This window comes from Microcebus murinus, chromosome 6 (assembly GCF_040939455.1).
Source record: "Microcebus murinus isolate Inina chromosome 6, M.murinus_Inina_mat1.0, whole genome shotgun sequence".
Classification (NCBI taxonomy): domain Eukaryota; kingdom Metazoa; phylum Chordata; class Mammalia; order Primates; family Cheirogaleidae; genus Microcebus; species Microcebus murinus.
The window spans coordinates 28,395,743-28,411,924 of NC_134109.1; the positions used below are offsets into that span (position 1 = coordinate 28,395,743).

Sequence of the window (16,182 nt, forward strand, 5' to 3'; positions counted from 1 at the left end):
TTCTGGATCCTGTTCTTTAAAAGTATGGGGGAGTATCTGCTGCCTTTTCCCTTTTCTTTCTTCTTGCTTTCTAAATCCCCAAGCCCTTCCTTGTGTAAATTTTATCTTCTCTTGTGGTTTATTAGATGGCATCTTCTATGATTTGGTTTTGGGATTTTTTTTTTTGAGGTGCATTATAACAAATTCCTGGGGAAAAAACAAAACACAATCCCAAGAGTAATTAAAAGATTTCTGTTCATCCTTGGTTTCATGTTTTTTTCCTGTGACATGATCAACTGGTATGCTAAATGTCTTGGTCACTGACCTTTTCTAGATTTAAAAAAAAACTATCAACCTTTGGACGGTTTTTTTTGTTGTTGTTGTTGTTTTTAATTTGTGTCCATGACAACCCAATGGTTCTCAAGCCTCAAGTCACAGTTAATATCTAAAACATGACTGTGCCAGGCTATCCATAATCAAAAATGAACAAGATAGTCTCCATTTTCTTAATCTACTTATTCTCTTCATTGACTATTTCATGCCTCCTTTTTCCTTAAACATCCAGAATTTCTTATTCTAGTCTCTTTTTCAGCTGATGATCTAACTTCCTACTTCACTGAGAAAATACTCAATCAGAAGAAAACTTTCAGTTGTGCCAGCCACCACATCTACTCACCTACCTGCATCTTTTGCCCATATAGTATTTCCCCCATTCAACGGATGAACTGTTTGTACTTCTAGCTGAGGCCAGCTCCTCCACTAGATACTAATTATTCCAACTCTTACTTACTCCAGCAATGCTACCTACTCTATCCTCCATAATCAGTTTTCTTTCTCCAGTGTGGATCATCCATTAGCATAAAAGTAAGCCACCTTAAAAAGAAGATTTTTTCTTGGTGCCTGTAGTTCCTTTTTCTTGGTGCCTGCATTATCCCTTCTGTTGAATCCATTTAATCACCGTTACCACTTCCACTTCCACCCCTCCACCAAAGCTGCTCTTGTCTCTTTTTTTGTATTACTGTTCTTGTGGTTCTGTCGCCTTACTCACACTAGCAGCAGTATTTGACATAGCCCATCTCTCACTCCTCCTTGAAACACTCTACTTATTTGGAATTTGGGGATCAAACTTTCCTAGTTTTCCCCTTATATCACTGCCTACTTCTCAGTCTGGGGACTCTTCTCTGCCTATACCTCTCTCTTAATGATTTCATCTAGTATCATGGCTTTAAATACCCTATAATGCTGATGGTTTTAAATTTTATTTCTCCAGATATCTCCCCTGAACTCCATGGTGGTATTTCTATCTTAGAAGCAATGTAGCGTAAAAGTTAAGAGCACAGATTACTTACATTTAATCCTGGCTCAGCACTTACTAGCTTTGTGACTAACACCTACCACATGTCATTGTTGAGAGGATTAGATGAATAAATATAAGCAAAGTACACAGAATGGCCTGTTTTAATAGGTAAGTGTCAGATGTCATTATCATTATTAAACATTTCCCCTTTGATGTCTGATAGACATCTCATACTTCAATATCTTGCAAACCAAATTCTTGAGCCTTCTCCCCCACACTGCTCTCCCTTAGTCTTCCCTAATCTCAGTATACAGCAACTCTGTCTGTCACTATGCTTCAGCCAAAATTCTTGAATTTGACCTTGTCTCCTCTTTCTCTTATGCCTTACATCCATTGACAGTTCTGTCTGCTTCAGCCTTTGAGAACCTAATCACTTCTCACTATCTTTACCACTACTTCCCTGATCCAAGCCAGCATGTCCTCTCATTGCAGTAGCATCCTACCATCTCTTCTCAAGATATCCATCTGAGGAATCTTTTTAAAACAGAGGTCCAATTGTGTTGTGCCACTGTCCCAGATCCTGCCTAGCTTCTGACCCACTCAGAGTAAAAGCCAAAGTCTTTTGGGCCTTGTAAGCCATTGTATAAGAATTCTGCTGTGTCTCATCTCCTTTCTTATCTCCTCTTTCTCCCTTGGTTCTAGCCACACTAGCCTCTGTGCTATTCCTTAAATACATCAGGTGTGCTTCCACCTCGGGACCTTTGTACTTGCTGTAACCTCAGTTTGGAACACACATCATCCAGATATGTGCATGGCTCACTTTCTCGTCTATTTCCCTTTACTCAAAAACCCAATTCTCACTGAGGTATTTACTGATAACCCTATTTTAAAATCCAAACACCACGCTCCCTATTCTTCTTCCTAGCTTTACTTTTCTCTAAATAGGGATTATCACTGTTTGTCATAACATACATTTTACCTACCTGTTTGTTCATCTCTTCCTCACTAAAATGTAAGCTCTCTGAGGACAGATCTTCACCTGTTTTGTTCACTGCTGAATCTTCAGTGCCTAGAATAATTTATGGTCCTTAGTAGCTGCCCCAAAATATTTGAGTTAGTGAATGAATAAATGAATGATTGATAAATGTACTGCTCTCAAGTTCACCCTGTAATGTGTGGAATCAGACAGATAAACACATGATTAATGAATTGTGTAACAATAACAGGTGCTACTAGAGCAAAAACAAAAAACGAAGAAATGTAAAAGGTTGTAAAGAAGGCTTCTAGGAGGAGATGACATCTATGACTAAATCTTAAAACTGTGAGTTCTCGTTAAACTAAGTTAGAAGAGAAAGGGATTTCAGACAGGAGGAACAGCACTTTTCAGGGACTTTGGGATTACCAAGAATTGCTCCATACTCAATCTAGGGATGTAGAGAAGGAAACAGATGAGACCCAAATTTCAGGCATAGATGACTAAGAGGATGGTGGAATCACTCATTGTGAGAAGGAATATGATGAATTTGGTTTTGGACAGGTTGAATTTGAGATGCCTATGGAATTTTCGTTTCAGCTATTATATACCTTTGAAATATGATCATAATATTAGAATAATCCATAGGTGTTCTCTCCACCCAATTAACGTGATTTGGCAGACTAGAAGAGCTAAATTGCCTCCAAAAATCTCTCCTTTTCTTGGTGGTTCATGACATACTACCACCTTATTTTTTTCCAAAAAGCTTTAAATGCCCCTCATTTAAGAAACTGCAGGAATAGTGTACCTTAGTGTCCAAGATTAAAAATTACTATTCTTTTAATGAAGCAGCCATTAGAGATAGTGCCAGTCTCAATCCTGAAGAAAGTCACGTTTCTGTCCCTTCACTGCTTTGTTCTTTGGGGACTATTCACTGTATCTTGGAATTATAAGACAAAATTTCTTCATTATAATCATTCTGTTCAGAAATTCAAGTATCAAATTGTAGTCTTCCAGGCCTTTCTCCTCAAATTTAAAAAAATGAAGCAATTCTATTGTTCTTTTATTAAGAGGCACACTGTATCCTGGTTGCTGGGTTAATGTTATTACTCTGATCATTGGGTTATCTCTGTGTGTAGGTGTGACAGAAAGATTCACCAGTGATTCTTTACACATTGGGTACCTTTGAAGACCTCTTGGGTTTGTAACTGAAGGAATTTTGCACAATAGAATTGCAAATCACTTTACTTTGAGAAAAGTCTTGATCTGCCCTTCCTGCCCAAATTGGTCTGTTTGCTGCTGTTGCTTCTTAACATTTCATGGCTGTGCCAAATATGCTTCCATGTGTCTTTATAGCATTTCTTTACTTCAGCTTAGAACATCTTTTTGCTCTTATCTATTATATGCCCAGCAGAGCTATCTTGCCTCCAGATATCACTTCTATTTATATTGATTAAGTGCATGCTCTTATCTCATTAGTGATCTTGGGAATTATGGAATTTTTGAGTTGGACAGCACCAAAGATGTGACTCACAGTTTAAAATAATAGAATATAAATACATTTGTCAAAAAAAAAGGAAAAGAAACGAATTCGGGGACACAATTCCAACAGATCTAATATTTCAATATAATGAATTATCTTCCCAAAATGATTCAATTAATAATACTTTCTAGATATTATGACTCACTACTGCATTTGTTTTTATAAGTAAAGTTTTATTGGAACAAAGCCATGCCCATTTGTTTACATATTGTCCGAGGCTGCTTTTGTGCTACAATGACAGAGTTGAGTAGTTGCAATAGAGATTGAATATCTCATCAAGCCTAAAATATTTGCTGTCTGGCCCTTCATGGAAAAAGTTTGCCAGTTCCTGATTTAAACAGTTTAAAAGCTCATTCCTCTGATTCCAATTCATTTCTTCCCAGGATAACATCAGTATTTAAAATGAAAGAGTAAGGTAACGATCTTTCAGCCTACCAAGAATATCACCAATTTGTCTTCTTCATTCTTTTTCAATTTATTTTTAAAAAGTGGTTTCTACTAAAACAAAACAAAACAAAACAAAAGCAGTCTGGAGATAGGTAGGTAGATAGCAGTTCTTTATTGTAATTGGTTGTTTCAATTGCCTTTTACTGTGGGTAGTTTTTATATTTAGAAGAAAGTCATCTTACAGTGTGCTGAGCTTAAGTTACTATATCTGTGTCATTTTTCTAATCATTTTGTGTTCCTTCACCAGTTTTTTTCATGTTGAGATTACCTGTATATTTTTCTTACTTATGGTAGAAGTTTTCTGATTTAGTGATTTGTAATAGAATCCACTGCCTTTTATCATTTTCTCCAGTGTCAAAGCCTACTTAATTGCCATATGGGTTTATAAATACCCATAATAAAAGGTTTTAAGGCAGATGTTAATTTTTAAATTCTGAGCTGGATATTTAGTGAGTAGAGTGATTACTTGAAAGTTATACTGTTTTCATTTTTTACTTATAGGTTAGCTTGATCTTTCTGCTCAGATTTCAACAGTTTAAATTCTAAGGTAATAAAGGTCTGCCCATATTAGACACATTTTCTTTCTTTGAAGAATAAGCAATTTTATCTTTATTGTGTAATTGTTTTTCATGATACTAAGTCAGTGTGAATTCTACCAATAACCTTGAAATTATTTATTAAAATAGAAAGTGCTGGAACAGTGGTGATGAAATAATTCTTAATGTCTCACATCTATGTAACTACTATACATTTTTTTATTAGTACCTGAAGCAGGTAGTCTTTTTTTTCCTGAGGTGATTGTGTCACTAAGATGTATGTAAATTCTTTCATACATCATTTCATACTTACTCTGAGTTATCTTTTTTCATTCCTGTGATTAATTAATTTCGACCTGATTTCCTAAGATACTGGTTTAAGTAGACAGTTTTAGGGCAAACAAAAGCAAAAGCTTTCATCTTCTCAATTACATTTATCTTCTTTTCTTAAAGTCCACAGAAATCTTAGTTTGTATTGTCAGAATGAAAGACTCTAAAGTTTACAAATAATACCAAAGTGTTGTTATTATTGAATTTGTAAGATGAAATCTGGACTTAATTTTAACTATAGCCATCTTTGAGCATTAGTATCTCAGTATCTAACTGAAGTAACTGTGATATGACAAACTATAGTGACATTAAAGAACCGGTACTCAAATGTATGAACAAATATAAGAAGAATTGTATTATCTGGTTTTTTTTCCTCTTTAGAGAAATCAGAAGCCGTTAAATATGACAAATAACAATTGCTCACTGATACATTAGTACAATGCTATAAAAATTATCATCAAGGCATATCTAAAAAGCACAAATATTTTTATAACTGCATAATTGGGCCAAGAAAATGTTATATATTTTCCTGAGTATTGTAATGTGACAAACTGGAGAGCAGTCTCATTCTAAATTGACCTTTTATTTTTCCTATCTCCAGTCTTCTAACCTTGAAATAGTAGTATGTCTTGCCTCAGATGCTGAACACTGCAGGCTACAACTACACAATAAACGGATTGATAAAGCTATAAATTTAAATGTCTCGGCCGGGCGCGGTGGCTCACGCCTGTAATCCTAGCACTCTGGGAGGCCAAGGCGGGCGGATTGTTCAAGGTCGGGAGTTCGAAACCAGCCTGAGCAAGACCCCGTCTCTACTAAAAAGAGAAAGAAATTAATTGACCAACTAAAAGTATATATACAAAAAAATAGCCGGGCATGGTGGTGCATGCCTGTAGTCCCAGCTACTCGGGAGGCTGAGGCAGGAGGATCGCTTGAGCCCAGGAGTTTGAGGTTGCTGTGAGCTAGGCTGACGCCACGGCACTCACTCTAGCCTGGGCAACAAAAGTGAGACTCTGTCTCAAAAAAAAAAAATGTCTTACACAGGATTTTCACTGCCATTTGGCAGTCTTCTATATCACTGATCAGCTGTCTCCCATTCCCTACAGCAGATATTTAGCAAATTTATTCTTTCAACAAATATTTCTTCAACTTCTCTGTTCCAGATATTATTCAAGCTCCAGAGATATAGCAGTGAACAATATAGATGGAAAAATCCTGCCCTTATGGTGCTTACCCTCCAACAAAATACTAAATGTTACATAAGTGTTGGTTAAATATGAGCAATTACTATTGTTGGTGGAGTGACAATTATCCCGGTTTGCCTGGAACGGCGCCAGTATAAACACCTGTTTTTGGCTTTTAATAGTGGCCCTTTTCACTTTCAAAGGGGTCCCAGTTTGGGCAGTAAATTATATGACCATGCTAGTTATAAACCTTTTAAATACATTAATTAATTTAATCTTCACAATAATCCTGTAAAGTATACAAGATTATTAACATCATTATATAGAAATTTCAATAGAAACTGAAGCATAGAAAAGTTAACGTGGCCTTGCTCATACTAGTAGTTGTAAGTTGCAGAACCAGAATTCAAACCCAGACAACAGCCTGGTTCTTAGTCACCATACTACTACCCCCACACTGCTATTCTAAATCTTTACTGTTTTACTCTGCCTGTCTGTCTTCCTCTCCCCAGCAAAGTAAAGCAGGTACTCTTATCTCTACAGATAAAGCCTTGGTTCTCCAGAGTGAATTTCCTCAACTTGCCACTCTCTCCTTTATAAATCTATCTTCATCTCTACTCAGCCTCACTCCATCCCTCCATTTTAGAGGAAGGGACATCCCTCCTCCTGTCTGTCTAAAATTTAGATTCTAGGCCCATTCCATCCTGCCTCCTGTATGACTTTGTTCTCTAATGTATTCTTCTCTTTTTCTTGGGCTTTTAGTCTTCATTGTTCCACTGGTTTTTGCCATTTAGCATATAAACATAATCTATTGTCATTTTTGTTGAAAGTATATATCACTCTTTCAAGAAGCTTTACTATTGGGAGAGGTTTTTAAAAGTTTATTAATATGATGGTGATAACCTACCAGTTATTTATTACCCTATTTATTTAAAGTCCAGGTGCTGTATATAATCTCTAGTCCTTTTAACAAGCCTACAAATATTTAATAAAGAAATGGAAGCTCAGAGGGCTGTATAACCTGCTTAGCTTATGTATAATAACACTGAATTCAGACTCATATTTGTCTTGCTCCAAAGCTCATTGTGTGTGACTAGTTTAACATGCTAATTTATCACAATTCTTACAGACTTCCCTTGATCCTCTGCATGTTGTAGCTCTCTATTGCCCTATTGTAGCTCTGCTTCTTTTACAGAAAAACATTTTAAAGAGAGTAGTTAATACTTGTAGATTCTTCTCACCTTTCATTTACTTCCTAAACCCATTCTAGTCTAACTTCTACTTCGGTATCAGTCCAGGACCTCCAGAAAAACAGAACCAATGAAAAAGAGGTTTATTTTAAGAATAGACTCATGCAATTATAGGGACTGGCTGGCAAGTCTGAAATCTGTAGAGCAGGCCAGCAGGTTGGAAACTCAGGCAGGATTTCTTCTTCTCCAGGAAACCTCAGTTTTTGCTCTGAGGCCTTCAACTAAGTGGATGAGGCCCACTCATATCATCAAGACTAATCTCCTTGACCTAAAGTCAATTGATTGGAAATATTAATCATGTCTACATAATACCTTCACAGCAATATTTTGACTAGTGTTTGATCACACATCTAGGTAACTGCAGCCTAGCAAAGTTGACACATAAAATTAACCATCGCAATCTCTGTCACTTGACCACATCTTCATTTTATAATCCAGTGGACATTTTTCACATTTTCTTTTTTTTTTTTTTTCCTTGAGACAGAGTCTTGCTTTGTTGCCCAGGCTAAAGTGAGTGCCATGCTGTCAGCATAGCTCACAGCAACCTCAAACTCCTGGTTTCAAGCAATCCTATTGCCTCAGCCTCCAGAGTAGCTGGGACTATAGGCATGCGCCACCATGCCTGGCTAATTTTTTTTCTATATACATTAGTTAGCCAATTAATTTCTTTCTATTTATAGTAGAGACGGGGTCTCACTCTTGCTCAGGCTGGTTTCGAACTCCTGACCTCAAGCAATCCGCCCGCCTTGGCCTCCCAGAGTGCTAGGATTACAGGTGTGAGCCATCGAGCCCGGCCTCATTTTTCACTTTTTTGATCACTGTGTAACATTTGACATTTTGGACCATCCATTACTTTTTGACACCCTTCTCCCTTAGTTTCAATGACATTACTCTCTCTCCATTCTCTTGTCCCTCTTGCTATTCCTTTTCTCATATTTCAAGGATTTATTCATTTTATCGTAATTGTTTAATGATTGGTTCTTTAGTGTCCTTGGCCTCTTATTACTCCAACCAGTAATGTCTCCCAATTCTAAAATTCCATCTTAGAATTCTCTTCTGAGTTTCAGACCTATATATCCAATTATCTATTGGATGTCTTCACCTGGGTATCACGTGGACCTCAGATTTTGCTTATCTAAAGCTGAATTCCTATTCTTGCCCTCTCAAACTTGCTTTCCCATCTGTTCTGTTCTTTATTTAAGTTGATGGTACCCTCTTCACTCAGTTAACCAAGCCAAGAACCAAAGAAGAATCCCCAACTCCTCCTTTACACTTACCATTTAAAACCTTCTCATCTCCATACTTATCTCAGCCAAGGGAGCTCAACTCCATTTTCTCCTACCTAGAATCTTTGATCTTCCTGCTTCCTGTCAGTCCCTCCAACCCTTCTACATTGCTGTCAAAGTGATGTTTTAAAAATGTAAATCTGTTTAATTATGTTTAAATTGCTTCCTTGGCTTCTAATTGCCCAGAGAATTAAGATTAAATTCCTCAGGCATACAAGGCCTTGCATGACTAGGCCTTTCCTATTCTCTGTCTCTCATTGCTCTTCTCTCACCCAGCTTACTTAACAAGCCATACTGAAATATTTATAGAGCCCCAGACTTGCCATGTTATTTGCTTCCATGTCCTATACTTCTGTTTCTTCTGCCTGGCTTGTTCACTACCTCTGTTAATTTCTTGCCTTCCTACCTAAGGCGTCAAGGAAAAATTATTTCAGGACCCAGTTCAGTCTTCTCCTTTGTATAACCTTTCCCAATTCCATAAATAGATTTGATTATACCTCCCTTCTGGCATCACTGTGCCTTGTTCTTAGCACTTCTGTAACACTTATAACTACATTATTGATTTTTTGTTTATCTGAGTGTCACCTTTCAATGGACTGTGAGCTCTTCAGGTATTTCCACTGGCTGGCATATTATAGGCATTCATCAAATGTGTGTTGGGCGTGGAGATGATGAAGCCAAGTGGATCATAACAGTTCATTTAAAGAAGGCCATGCCTCCCATATCAAGAATTCCTAGGCTTGAACACAGAGGAGAATGGTAGAAAGTGTCTGTTGTTCTTGTCCATTCTAAAGGTTGCTGTTCCAACCTTAGCACCAGATTCTTTTTGATCTATTCTTTTTTGTGATAATCTGATACCTATTCTCAGCCTTTGTTCTGCTTTTGTTTAATTTTGCTGTATCATTGGAACAGTTTAAAGGAAAAATACATTTTATTACTGATATTTGAAGTCATGTATCAGCTTATTCTCATATAATTCTTATGCCCAAAAAGTCTTTTCTCAGCCACTAAAAAGGAAATTCTTGTTATTTTCTCAGAAGTTATTTTCTCAGAGTGTTTTAAAGCTCCTGTGTCCCCAAAATATCTCCACTTAATGTCAAATTAAAAATTAAACCAAGGCCAGGTGCAGTGGTGTGTGCCTGTTGTCCTAGCTACTTGGGAGACTGAGACAGGAGGACTTCTGGAGCCCAAGAGTTTGAGGCTGCAGTGCTCTGTGATTACACTTGTGACTAGCCACAGCACTCCAGCTTAGACAACATAGTGAGATCCTATCTCCAAAAAAAAAAATTAAAATGAATTTAAAAAAAAACAGTTTTGTGTTAATTCTGAGAAATAATAATTTTTCTTTTTTTTTATTTCAGTATATTATAGGGTTACAAATTTTAAGGTTTCAAATAATGTCCTTGCCCCAAGAGCTCTACAAGAAGTGAAAAAAATATATATTAATAGAATAATGACAACTTACTGCATTTTTAACATGAAAATTTTAGGTAACCAAGGGTCCTGCTATACACATTGGTGTCAGAGGATAGTGGAATGGTCAGCATCTCAATTTAGACTTAACTGTTACATCCTACTCTAAATACAAGTGTAGAAGCTACTTGTGGTGTAACTCCTTATGTATTTAATATTTTTCTGACTCTTGGTTTTCTTGAGTTTTTAAATGGGTGAAGAATGTAGTTATGAATTCTTTGCCCTTATGGAATGTATATCTTAGTTTTGACTCCATCTGCCCTTTCTCCTTTACTTAATTTATCTTATTGTTTTGCATTGTGTTTCTAAAATAATGGCTTTGGCTTGTTTTTTCCCGAATGTTTCTGCAGTTTGGTTTGAGTATTTGGCTTTGGGCACCCCTCCTGAACTTGGACTCCATCTGTACTTGTGACTTTTGGAAGACAGAAGTCAATGTTTTCTGTGGAAGATGACTTTTTTTAATATTACCTATATTTTTGTCTCCCCTCCTTCCCTTTTTGATTTCTCTTAAAAGACTGGAAAGAAAGCAGTTAAGGCAGTTTTGTGGGTCTCAGCAGATGGACTCAGAGTCGTGGATGAAAAAACTAAGGTAAGATTTTTATAAGCTTAATGTTTTTTTAAAATCTCTAATGATCAAATATTTTACCATTAAGCTGTTGTAGTCACTCTGTATCCTTCCCCTTTGTCCAAAGTACATTCTTCTGAGAGACTATTAAATGTTCAGGAAACCAATATGGTTACTCATTTAGCCGATGAAAAATAGAATTCCCTCAACATTTTGTTCTACATGACATAGCACGTTTAATATACTAAGCATTAGCATTTAATGTTAAGATCAGAATTCTATTTTTGTTCAATTAAAAAATTTTTTCACCCCCAGAAATCTGATATAAAAAATGATAGATCTGTTTATCATAGTTTAAAATTAAAAAAAAAAAACATGGACCACATCTAAAATATCTTCTTGTTCTTTAAGAAAATGCTATTTTTGGAAACCACTATTTTTAGAAAGTGATATTTGAACTAATTAACCTTCCTTTTGACGGAAAACCCAGTTTAAGCGACATCTTAAGGACTAGTAAATGGCTCTTTGGTTAACATTTACCTAGAATCCAAACAATATCTCAAATCATAAGTAGCATTTTGCATTTGAGAGAAAGTAGTCCTTAGTGGCTAAATAAGAATAGAGGCACACATCTGTCCCTATAGGGTGTTATATAAGTTCATTTAATCATTAATTAAAATTTCCTCACAGCCCTTGAAGGCTTAAAAAAAAAAATTTCCTACGAGACCTAAAAGGAAAAAATTTAAGAAGATAATTTTTCAAAAACATTCAAATGTTGCTAGAAGGGGAGAAAGTCTGACAGGTAAAAATCAGTTTTGATAGGCAACTTGCTTGATAAATTTTTTTTTTATTTCAAAATAATATTAAGGGGATACAAATGTTTTTGTTACATGGATACCTTTTAGAATGCTTAACTTGAGGCTTTTAGTGTACCCATCACCCAAATAGTGCTTATTGTACCTGATAAGTAGGTTTTTGCCCCTCTCCTCCTCCCTTCTTGATTTCAAATGAACTTTACATCTCTTTGTACCTGTGTGTGCCCATCTATTAACTCCCAATTATTAGAGAGGACATGTGGTGTTTGTTTTTCCATTCCTGAGATACTTCACTTAGGATAATGGTCTCCAGTTCCAACTTGCCTGATAAATTTTAAGTGATTAAATATAGGTGCATTTTAGTCCTTTGACCTTCCATTAAAGGCTTTTTTAAAGTTCAAGCCATAATCTCAAATATTAGTTCATTACTGTTCAAAACAGTGATAATTTTAATTAGCTTACTTTAGGAACTTCTGTAGTTTTCTTTAGTGTTTGGATGAAGTTTGTTGTACTTGGAGGCTATGTATTTAATTGTTGCTTACAACAATTAAACAATTAAATAACAATGATGTTGTCCCCTGGTAGCTACTTACAGAACTGGCATTCTTTAATTTAATTATTTCCACACTGAATAATAGTAATTGGTGTCTTGTCACCATTGGACTGCTCTTCCCACCTTTATATTTAGCTATAAGCAGGGACTAATACAGTGTTGGGATCAGTTTTTATGATAAGACCATGCAGTGATCTTCTGCAAAAATTTATTATGGAACAAAAGCCGAAATTTGAAGTCCTTAACCTTTGAGCAAGAAGCTATGTCAAATTGCCTTGCTGTCCATCTCCTCACCCATGTCTACCCTGGTTCTGAGAGTGTTCCTACTTAATAGTATAGTAATTCTTGAATGGTTTCTTAGAAAAGGGAATAAGTTAATAAAATTGTAGATGGAAAATGTGATTGAATTGTAGATGGAAATGTGAAAGGAAATGATATTTGTATTGCAAAGAAGAAAAATATTAAAAACAATTTTTAAAAAGTGCCTTCACTATGTTTCACTTCTAGCAATGGCTGCATTAAGCTCCTATTGTACTGACCCCCCTGCAAACAACTATATACTCTGAACAAAACAACCCACTTATTTAAGAAGGTACAAGAAAATAACCCAAAGAAGGCAGATTCTGGAGGGAAGTTGACAGAAAGAAGGAAATTTTACTGAGAGATTTACCATTTCACAGCTTCTAGACTAAGGGCAGGCCCTAGTCTGTACCATTTAGGATAGCTAAAACTTCAGTGGGAAAATCTTAGTCTTTTTGCTCTGAAAAACCAGAAGACAGAATTTGAGGTAACAGTAGCCACTCAAAAGTGAAAGGAGAATCCTGGGAATGAATGAGCCAAAGAGGGGGAGCCCTAAATTTTGTATATAAGTTCTGCCCAAATCTCTGACCCCTTAACCATGCCAGTACAAGGCAGACTCCAAATGACCCAACTAAAATATAAAAACTGATACTTGAGCTGCTGTCCAGAAGATAGAATTTTCCATTTGAGTGTAATTGAATTAACTACCTGCTAAAACCAAAAACATAACACTTCCAACAAATATAATAGAATCCAGACTCTCTACATATAACGTTCACAATATCTACAAAGCAATGCAATTACTCAGCATACAAAGAAACAGAGAAGTCTGACTCATCATCATCAAAAATGACCATCAAGAAGGACCCAAACTCGAGATGACCCAGATGTTGGAATTAGCACACAAAGATTTTTAAACAGGTGTTATAACTATACTTAGTGATGTAAAGGAAAATATACTCATTGAATTAAGAGATAGGAAATCTCAGCCGAGAATAAAAACTATGAAAAAATACCAAATGGAAATTTCACACCTAAAAAAGTGCAGTATCTGAAATAAAAAATTCACTGGATAGGGTATATTGTTAGTTGAAAGAAATCAAGGTACAGAAAAGTACATATATATGTATGTATATATATTGCTAATTTGCATAACATCAAAACATGACTGTCATGCATTTGCCTACATTTGCAAATAAACCAAAAGGACTAAATGTATTGATTTACATATATTGCCAAATTGAACACAGAATCTACCATGAAAGAGATCTAAAACTAGAATCAACAAGCATATACTTGAAAACACATAGATGAAATAAGGGAGGCATCTGGGCAGAATGCCTCTTGGGATGTCCCCTAAGTAAAATTCTCAGTATTGGACACAGATCTAGCTATTCCATAGCCTAGTTGTATCAGATGTAAGGATTCTATATTATGAAATGAACATCCTGTGTTTATTCTGAGAAGCTTGAATAACCTGATAAGTCCATTCTTTGTGCTTCCCATTTTCTAGGACCTCATAGTTGACCAGACAATAGAGAAAGTTTCTTTCTGTGCCCCAGATAGGAACTTTGATAGAGCCTTCTCTTACATATGTCGTGATGGCACTACTCGGCGCTGGATCTGTCACTGCTTCATGGCTGTCAAGGACACGGTGAGTTCAACAATGTGTATTTCATCATGAGTATTCTCAGCTGAGCTCCTTCTGGGTTTGCTTAACCAAGCAGTTTCCAATACATTTTTAACAAGTATATACTGCTTCAGCTACTCTTGGAAGTGCCTAAACTAGCCTACTTCCACTCCTTTTGTTGAAACAGTTTGCACTTTTGGTGTAACCCAGTGAGTTGCAATGCACAGAGCAAAATGATTGTCTGAGATCCAAGGTCATTAAAGAGAGTAAAAGTGCTCGTCTGATGGTGGTTGCTAAACTCTGAAACTTTTTATAATTAGAAATATTTTCAGGATTCTTAAATGTTATTTGTTTGCTAACATATCTAGGTATGGTGCTATAAATTTATTTGCAAAAACACTACTATAAATGAAAGAATTGAGTTGGAATATATTTTCAACTAATTATAAAAATAGAAATACTAAATTTGGTAGAATTAAGTATGCTAGAAATTGTTGCATAGTAGAAATCTTTGTTTTTGTTTTAAAATAGAGAATAAGTTCATCCTTCATGTAAATTACCTAAAATTCTGACATGAAAGATAAGTCTTTCAGATGATGATAATCTTACTACAGGTTGAACATCCCAAATCCAAAAATCTGAAATACTCCAAAGTCTGAAACTTTTTGAGCATTAACATTACACTCAATGGGAATACTTATTAGAACATTTCGGATTACAGATTTTCAGATTTTTGGATTTGGGGTTCTCAACCTGTAAGTATAACACAGATATTCCGAAATCTGAAAAAAATTTAAAATGCTTCTGGTACCACGCATTTCAGATAAGGATACTGAATCTGTACATATAACATAGAGTTATAATGTCTGAGTTTTTAAAAGTCCAGACAGAATAGGCATTATAGCCATTTGTGAAGGCTACAACCCAATTAAGCTCTTGCCAAGGTTTAACCTGGAAGAGAGATGGTGGCCATGCTCTAAAATTGACAAAATTTTTTAAACCTGTATTAGCAAATGTTAAGAGCTCAGGTTTTGGGTGAGATCTGGGTTTCAGTCCTGATTCTAGTTCTTACTCACTGTGGAATTTGGAACAAGTTGCTTAACACTAAGTCTTAGTATCTACTTATATAAATGGAGAGAATTATTGTGAAGACTACATCAGATGATTATAAGCACACTTAGCATAGGATCTGGCCCACATTTACTGCTCCACAAATTGTAGCTAATATTGTTTAAGCTGTTCTTCCTTGGTCTGACACAGGCACTTTGAATGAATTGAAGTAACTAAACTATGCTTTTTTCCTCTCTCTCTGTCTCAGACCCTAAGAAAACCACAAATACAGTATATCCAAAGTTCAAGAGTTTCTGATATCAATTTTAAAACTATTTTTTTTTTTTTTTTTTTTTTTTTTTGAGACAGAGTCTCGCTTTGTTGCCCAGGCTAGAGTGAGTGCCGTGGCGTCAGCCTAGCTCACAGCAACCTCAAACTCCTGGGCTCGAGTGATCCTTCTGCCTCAGCCTCCCGAGTAGCTGGGACTACAGGCATGCGCCACCATGCCCGGCTAATTTTTTTTTTATATATATATATCAGTTGGCCAATTAATTTCTTTCTATTTATAGTAGAGACGGGGTCTCGCTCTTGCTCAGGCTGGTTTTGAACTCCTGACCTTGAGCAATCCGCCCGCCTCGGCCTCCCAAGAGCTAGGATTACAGGCGTGAGCCACAGCGCCCGGCCTTAAAACTATTTTTATTGTCAAATCATGGCCCTGCAGGTTGTTTGAATCTCTTAGGCCAGTAGTTCTACTGTATCAGAATTACCTGTTTTAAAAGCATAGATTGCTGAGCTCCACCCCCAGCATTTTTCATTTAGTGGGTCTGGGATTGGGGCTTGAGAATTTTTGCACTTACATCATGTTCCCAGGTGATGCTGTTGGTTGCGGGTAAGGTCACTCTTCAGAAACTTTTGCCCTAGGCCTAGGGGAGAAATAATAATAAGCTTCCTTGGCATATAACTCTGTCCTT

The 16,182-nt window shown here is 36.2% G+C and overlaps 1 protein-coding gene across 8 annotated transcripts in view; it reads left to right on the forward strand.

Annotated features, from left to right (window-relative positions):
- NUMB (NUMB endocytic adaptor protein) overlaps positions 1-16,182 on the forward strand; it is a 186,566-nt gene that overhangs the window by 150,631 nt on the left and 19,753 nt on the right. For all 8 annotated transcript variants that reach the window (XM_012741306.3, XM_012741282.3, XM_012741285.2 and 5 more), the window contains 2 exons: positions 10,813-10,887; positions 14,045-14,185. In XM_012741306.3, the coding sequence (XP_012596760.1) occupies positions 10,813-10,887; positions 14,045-14,185 (216 nt within the window). The remainder of the gene's footprint in view (positions 1-10,812; positions 10,888-14,044; positions 14,186-16,182) is intronic.